The following is an 8,084-nucleotide window of genomic DNA, read 5'->3' as shown; positions in this document are numbered from 1 at the left end:
CATCCATTAATTAAACAGGTATTTATGAATGAGACACTGAATTAATTAGTTTTAAAAGTGTTTGAATTAAAAAATTAATTAATTTTTTTTAAATAGACTAGAACATGTTATTCTGTGTAGTTGTCTGATGTATGTTATCGTGATCTCCATTTTAAACAAAACAAAAACCATTTTAAACCAAATAGATTCTCAGTTTATCCTGAATAAGACGCCATTCACACGTCTAAAAATCGCGGCGCTTTCTCCTTTCCACAAGCGATTGTGCTCCCGTGGCGTCTGTCGTTGCTATGCAACCATGAACTGCGCTCTCCATGATAACGAGAACGTATTTGCAAAAATGTATTTCTAGCCCTTGCCTTAGCTTTATTACTAGATATATTTATGGAGATGAGAAATAAAAAACCCGCCTGTACAGCTATGATCAACTGTCCGGTGTGGTGAAGTGATGAGTCCCAGCTTAGGACCCCAGTACAGTAGTATGCCTGATCTAAAGCTGTTCTTGCGATTCTTAATGTAATCAATCAAACTTTAATTCATGTAATAATCTTTTATTTTTATCCTGATTATGTATATAGTTAAAGAAATAAAATGTTTAGGTTTGTTTTGCGACATTCTTATTAGGCAATAAGGCATAATATAATTTGTTTTAAATACAAGCATGTCATGTCATAATAAATTCTTAAACAGTATTATGCTTGTATCATATTTGTTATTGAAGTTTTTTATCGAAAAATTTCGTAGATGGTGAGAAAAACGTTATCTCTAACCATTTCGGATAGCTTTATGCTATGCTACTACCTAAGCTAACTAAAAAAACACTAAGAACGAGAAATGTTTAATTTCACAATCTATAGCTTCGGTTATATAATAGTATATAAAACATACAAGTTAAAATATATTAATTAATGGTCGTTATAATGTAGTTCAAAAGACTTATATAATAAAGTGATATCTGATTTGTAACCAGGCACTAAAGCGATTACCTATAAAACATGCTTTGAACCAATTGGATTGCTTGGGTCCTCGTAAAGTCGGGTATACACTGTGCGATGTCTGTGCGATTTCAGCAAGGTATTTATACCTACTCACACTGAACGAGTAAATCGCATGCGATGTAAAGCCAAAGTTCAAGATGTATGTGCTCACACTATACGGTCCCAACGTCGAGCTGCGACTTGACTGCTCACACTATACGTGTGAAATATCTGCGATAAACCCCTGGATTGCGCCTATAGACGATATCATGTATCCAGAGATATTGTCAAAACAAGCATCAGCTATCAATATCAAGATGATTGAGCATTTCCAATTTATGTATTAAGTTATTATTAGTATTATTGTATTATCATTATTAGGGGAGGCTAATTTTATTATTAAATTGATCTGCTATTATAATTAATTTGCCACGCAACAATTTCACAGCACATAATCAACGTGCTGTGAGGATAATAAAATATTACATAGAAGCTTACTCCTCCTCATTGAAAATTGTCTAAAACATTTAGGTCGATTACAATAAATTATAGGCATATAATTAACTATTAACAGTCTATAATATGTCCGAACATTGCAATAATTAGTCAATGAAAATTAAAAACAGGTTTATTTCAAAAACATTGTTTAACAAATTAATAAAAGAGGCGTTACATTGCAGGTGGCTTGGAAGACGTGGGTCAGGGCCGGACTGGGACCAAAATTCGGCCCTGGCATTGGTGGTTTTCACCGGCCCAACTAATTGATGACGTTAAAAAAAACGTCCCCAGAATCTGAAATTTTTTCCCACTGAGACACACCATACAAAGCAGCAATGACTTTAACACTGTAGGCATACGTCATGATATAAGACTGAGGCGCATAGACTTTAGTCCATACACATTCACAGCACACACTAGCATGGAACAACGGCCAAAAACACACGCACACACGAGTATGGCACAGCAGCCAAAAACACACGCACACACACGAGCATGGCACGGCGGCACGACGCACACAACACAACTGCTTAATAAAGAAAAAGCACCATGACCAAACCACAATAGAATATATATGATAAAAAGAAGCATGACCTACCTTATTAAATCAGCAGCCGTTGCATCAGCGCGCTCTTCTCCACTACTCTTTCAATGATCGGCCACTGACATACTAGCAACATTTATTTTACTCTTTCCCCGCTTTTGGTTGCGTACTCTTGACGTGGAGCATATTACTTTGGGCAGAGGGGAGGGCCTCTGCCTATCACTTCCGCATGCACGTCCTGCCATATCACTTGCCAGTAGCTAGGGGGAGAAACCCCCCTATAAATATGGGCCGGCCCATCTAGTTTTTTCCGGGTTTCTCACGTATTTTAGCTCTTTTCCCGCTGTCTTCCCGTTTAAGTATTTTCCCGTAAAATATCCCGTATTTTTACACTCTGATTGTGTTAACTCAGAACACGCAACTATCTGTGTCTGTGAAGTGGCGGCTTGCACTTGGGTTGCTAGACCTCCAGTAAGGCAGGTGGCAGTATACAGACAGTAGCTTAGGCTACTATCGAAGAAGAAGAAGACGGTAGCAGCGGCGCGGGCGCGAGCGCGAGGAACATAGCGAGGAAGAGGGAAAAAGCATGGGAAAAAGTAGCGGTGAATTGAATTTGAAATGATCAAGGAGAGCAACGTGGTCAGCTCGGCCCAAAACAATAGAAAATAACACCGGCCCTTCTGGCATGTGCCAGAATTGCCAGATGGCCAATCCGGGCCTGACGTGGGTAATATATGGTTAATCCATTTTGCAAGCAACAGTAATTTGTAGCTATAGTTTGAACTACAGAGCTTAAAGATCTCCCAGCAAGCAAATTTGCGTCTAAAAGACGTCTAATAGCCGTCAAAACACAGCCCAGACGTCTAGGCTAAAACCAGGCTAAATTTGGGCTGTCAGTGAAAATCTGATAGACCACCTATCCATAGCCCAAGGATAGACAAGTCATTAAACAGACGGCTATTGAACGACTACATTTATATGCCTAATAGACGTCTAACCATAGCCCAAAAATAGACTAGTCATCAAATAGACGGCTATTGAACAACTACATATACACGTCTAATAGACAGTACATATGGGTCTAGGCTAAAACAAGGCTAAATTTGGGCTGTCAGTGAAAATCTAATTGATGACTAGTCTATTCTTGGGTGATGTTTAGACTTCTATTACACAGCTATTGAAGAACCATATGTAATAGCCAATAAAATGTGGCTAAAGGATCCTTTTACTTCGAAAATAGCAGATTCTCATAAATGACAATTCATCCCAAACAAATCAAATATAAAAGTTTTATTTACACAAACAACATGAACAACTTAGACAATTTACAAAAAGATCCAAACATAAAAATGAGCAATAAAATATTACAAACAATAATTAAAAAAAAACCTTAAGATATTAACATTAAAAAAAATTACCAAATAAAAAATAAAATAACCTGTTAATTTATAAAACAGTAATCAATTGTTGCCCTTAATCCCATAAGTGCTGGTTTTTTGGCTCATAGTCTCTTATGCTAAAAGCCATTGTTCAGTCATAGATTCAATATTATAGTTCAAATATATTATATATATAATATATTCACTTTCCAACTGCCTCTCTAGGTTTTTGAAATCCTCCTCAGTGGCCAAGGTTGGCATGTGGAACACAGTGTCTGGCTCCACGTTTTTTCCAATTTTTCTCAGTTCTTCTTTAATTTCAATAAGTAGCGTCAACACTTTTCTTTGAAATCCTAATTGCAATAAAGGCATTGTGTTAATATCAATTACCATACAAAATAGTATCTCTGCCTCCTCATATATAGGGGACAACAAGGAGAACATTTTTATTTACTTCCACATTCAGGAAAATCGAGAAAAATATTTTAGTAACAATCAATAGACACTTACTTTTGTCTGTCATTGGGAATTTGTCTTGCTTGTCTGTAAAAAAAAGGTAGAAAACACATGTAAACGATATGTAATAAAAAAATTTAAAAAAAAGGTTCTCCTAATTAATTGGTATAAAGTAGTTACGCTGACCCCAAATTTACATTGACACATTAAAATTAATATGTTAAATAGGTTATTTTAACTGATGCTCCGTCTGAGCTTGACGGGCATAAACTCAGCTCATAAGCATGTCCATACTAACTTTGAGAATTTCTGCCTGGAGGAGTCCTGGCTGCTTGGCGCTCTGTCCTGGAAGCTGTAATCACGTAAATATATATATATATTATAAGTGTATCAATTTCACCATTCCCCAAAAATTAATCTATGTTATGCTGTGTCATGAGTTATCTGTATTGTTTTTTCCATTACCTGGGGTTGAGGTGCGTTTTGGTCGTTCTAAAAAACGACCCCTGTATCATGAAGATGGAAGGAGAACCCAGGCGCAGACAGCAGATGACACTCAAATGATTTATTTTGGACCAAAACAGAAAACAAAACCCACGAGGGGGTAAAACAGGACTGGAGCAGAGTATAACAAGACTAAGACACGATGACAAACAAAGACTCTGACTTGACAGGAAACAAACTCACAATACTGATTAAACAGGTCTTCAGACAATATACTCACAGGGATTAACACGCAAAGTTAGACAATGTACCGACACAGGACAGCAAACACAAGGGGATTAAATAGGGAGACACTAATGACAAAGACAGGTGAAGCTGACTAGACAAGGACAGGTGAAACTGACTAGACAATAATGACGAGACGAGGATAACAAGGGGGCGGGGTGACGTGACGAGACAACACAAGCACATGGCTCAAAACACAAGACCATGTGCTTGCACACAAAACATGATTCTGTCATGATCCTGCCTCAAGACTAGAGAAAATCAAGGACACGAGGGCAGAATCATGACACCCTGCCTGCTTTGTCCCTGATGAAAGCATATTTGGATTATAAATACATAAAGATCAGTAACGTCTATCATTGTATTGCATTCACCACCTAAGATAAATTAATTAGATTTTATTAAGTTTTTTTTTTCTTTCAGAAATACAGGGGTCTTGTTTTACTTAGTGAATTCTCATTAATTTCTCAAATAAATGCAATTTTTCTCTGCAGAACTTTTAGAGTCAACAAATAACAATTAGCAAATCACAACATACTTTTGGGCGTATCGATTCTTGTGGAGTCCAGAGACCATGGAGTGCCTTTGTAGTCATGGAAAAACAACGTGCAATCAAATTTGAACCAGCAATGAATGAAATACCATTATGCAACTTTTGGCTATTCTGAAGGTGTCTGATGTCTTGAACTGGTATTCAATTCTCTTGTTTGTACACTACAATCATAACTACTTATACTTCCTTTAAAAGACTGAAGTATCATTATTAAATTAGAATATTGTTTTTACTTTGTTCAAGAATTGGAGAGAGGACTTGTGTTGTTTGAGAACCTATATAAAAAAAAATTAATTGGTGGTTAAAATAAATTGCCTCATAGCGTTGTTGTACTACTAACAGAGAACATTTGACTTCATATACAGTGCTCTTGTCACCTTACATTAATTTCTCCAATTATACAATAAAGTGTAAAATATCTCCATGGTTAATTTAAAAACAATATTGCAAATTATTTTTTGTTAGTACATGTATGTCTTGGGTTTATTGCAAGAATCACAGTCAGAAGCCATTGGTGAATGATCAATGCTTGTTTTGAAATACAATTTACACTTCATATTTGATTAATTTAGAAATTAGTAGAAGGCAGCTGATTGCAGCATAATAAGTTAAATGTGCCCTGTTAATACAGCACAACAAGATATAATAAACTGAATTTACAGTTAGGTCTACATTAAATATCATACTTGGTTGTGTAGACATTTCATGGTCATCCAATGGACTTATACGAGTACCTAATGAAAGATTTAAATAATTTTTTTTTTAAAAAAACACTACTAGCAGTATGTACACAATGTTACAATTTGTAAGGTAGTCTAAACTTTAAATTAATGTAGTAGACATAAAAATTGGCAAACATTATGTATTTATATTTGCAAACAAGTATACTTACGTTTTGCGGTAGGTGGAGTTGCAAAAAGGTCCTCAGAAAAGTTTTCAAATGGAACTAGCAAAATAAGAAAATTCATAATAAAAGATTTTTAAGCAAAGTTATTTACACAGAATGCCTGTCATTCAAACACTCACAATAAGAGTAGTTAAGTTTTTAATTTGTATTGCTCAAGTACATACACATTTAACCATTAGAAGCCAAGCGATTGCAGGAGAAATGCTCCTTTTAATATTGCAAAAACAAATTAATGAAATGGCCAATATCCATAACCACTTAGTTTACAATTAAGATTAATGACCTCACCCATTTTTGAATGGACCCTCTTCATCAGCTTGCTCCCATTGTTATTTTTTGTACCTAAAAAGAATTATTATTGGTAGCAAAAATTATTTTTTACTTCCAAAAGATATATATATATATATATATATATATATATATATATATATATATATATATATATATATATATATATATATATATATATATAAAGAAAAAAGTACTTTTAAATAAATAATGTTGACATGACCAAAATAATTATACTATAATGTTGTGTTGTGTACCTGAGGCAGTGTCAGCTTTGGAGGCCGTACCATATTTTTTGGGTGGCACAGGGAAAGTACAAACTATAACATGAAAGGGATATATAAAAATAATAAAAATGTGAAGTAAACACTGATGTTTTTATCCAAAAAATAGCATTTCTTAAAGCAATCATATACTACACAAAAGCTTCAATGTAAGAGTCACAGCAGTCTGACTGACAGCATAGAACATGGACTGTTACTGCTCCTAATATGTTCTCTGAAATATGTTCTCATGCCACCTGATGATATTTAATTTAACAAATGATGTGATTAAAAAAGCCTTGTTACAAAATTAAATGCATACTAAGTTGTTATATATAACATATTCAATCTTTTGAAAATTATTTTTAAAAAAGAAAATAATAATAGCATAATTACCTCTGCGGTTCTGTGGTGGTGGTGATGGCATCCAGGACTCCGATAAGCTAATATCTACAAAAAATTACAATTTGGCCATGGTACTTTCAAATCAATTCTGAGATTTTGAACTGAATCAACAAAGTGGTAGTAGAAACTGAAAGGTGAAAATGGAAAATACCTTGGATGTAGTCAGTATAATCTTATTTTTTTGGTGCATGCCTCAGTCGTTGAGACATAATGGCCTGTGGATTGAACAAATTTAAAGATTTGTTAATAACCTTAATCAAATAGAAGAATGATGAAACTAGATTTTTTAGGATCATCTGGCATTTGAGTCGGTATATTAATTGACGTCGGCAATATTCTCACCCAGAAAAGTTAACTGACAAGACAGGACCAAGTTTCAGTTCATCTTAAAGACATGCAGAAGAGGGAATATGGCAAATCCCTGTGCATGTGGTAAACACACTGCCTTCCTATGCAGGTCCTTTGCCTCCAATAGCTTCCTCTTTGCTCTGCTAAGGTCATTTTCCATCACATACATGCTGTTAATCAGCTTTGACTCACAAGGTAGATCAAACAGCTGCTTTGTGACCTTTGGGTCAAGAACATCCACAACCAACATTCCATCATGACGCTTTTCCTTCACAAACACAATTTGCTCAGTCTCCAAAAGGAAGCAGTGATTTGGTGCCTTGGCCGATATGGAGTACGGTTTGCGCCTCGGAAGCTTCATGTGTTCCAGTGTATTTGCTTTTTCAGCCAATCTTTTAGTGACCTGGGCAACAAACGGTTCTCAAACGGAAATCAGGACAACTCGTTCAAAGAGCACTTGTAGTTAAAAACATCATCAGCAATGTGTTTGATGGAGTGGATGTTGTATGTTGGGAAAGTTTCCCCATACAGTTCAGAACAGGTATCCACAAAGTGTTCCAGCAGGTCTTGGGCATATTCCAGGTAGTGTCCTCTTCTGGCATCATCATCATCCAAGAGAATAGACATACCAATTGTTAATGACAGGAAGTGATGGTAATGGTCCTGAGACAGAACATCCTGCAACACAAGTGGTCCTGTGTACAGCAGAAATTGCCGAAGTTCAGTTGCTTTCCAGCGAT

The 8,084-nt window shown here is 35.6% G+C and overlaps 1 protein-coding gene and 1 long non-coding RNA gene across 2 annotated transcripts; both read right to left on the bottom strand.

The window, feature by feature from the left end:
* Positions 1-3,597: 3,597 nt before the first annotated feature.
* LOC143710299 (uncharacterized) lies at positions 3,598-4,363 on the bottom strand. Its single transcript, XR_013194515.1, has 4 exons — positions 4,317-4,363; positions 4,150-4,203; positions 3,906-3,938; positions 3,598-3,748 (listed from the first exon to the last, which is right to left on the bottom strand). It is a non-coding gene; the product is annotated as an uncharacterized LOC143710299 (long non-coding RNA).
* Positions 4,364-4,812: 449 nt separating this feature from the next.
* On the bottom strand, positions 4,813-7,750 carry LOC143710329 (uncharacterized). Its single transcript, XM_077201289.1, has 10 exons — positions 7,339-7,750; positions 7,148-7,211; positions 6,988-7,041; positions 6,586-6,648; positions 6,329-6,382; positions 6,026-6,079; positions 5,820-5,867; positions 5,367-5,408; positions 5,119-5,163; positions 4,813-4,886 (listed from the first exon to the last, which is right to left on the bottom strand). The coding sequence occupies exons 3-10, from the start codon at positions 7,016-7,018 to the stop codon at positions 4,813-4,815; spliced, it is 411 nt and encodes a 136-aa protein (XP_077057404.1). The 5' UTR covers positions 7,019-7,041; positions 7,148-7,211; positions 7,339-7,750.
* Between the last annotated feature and the right edge of the window lie 334 nt (positions 7,751-8,084).

The sequence above is a fragment of the Siphateles boraxobius genome, unplaced genomic scaffold, assembly GCF_051911475.1.
Source record: "Siphateles boraxobius isolate OS27281-9 unplaced genomic scaffold, OSU_SipBor_1 46, whole genome shotgun sequence".
In the NCBI taxonomy this organism is placed as follows: Eukaryota; Metazoa; Chordata; class Actinopteri; order Cypriniformes; family Leuciscidae; genus Siphateles; species Siphateles boraxobius.
The sequence above is the reverse complement of the archived record's forward strand: the minus strand, read 5'-3'. Positions and strand labels throughout refer to the sequence as shown.

What these genes read in the sequence shown, in the direction of transcription:
- LOC143710329 (XM_077201289.1), bottom strand. Translation starts at nt 7,018, where the DNA reads ATGCCATCACCACCACCACAGAACCGCAGAG. An exon ending in ACCACCACAGAACCGCAGAG is followed by an intron (nt 6,649 to 6,987) that starts GTAATTATGCTA and finishes TTCATGTTATAG; the next exon opens with TTTGTACTTTCCCTGTGCCA. An exon ending in GAGGGTCCATTCAAAAATGG is followed by an intron (nt 6,080 to 6,328) that starts GTGAGGTCATTA and finishes TTATTTTGCTAG; the next exon opens with TTCCATTTGAAAACTTTTCT.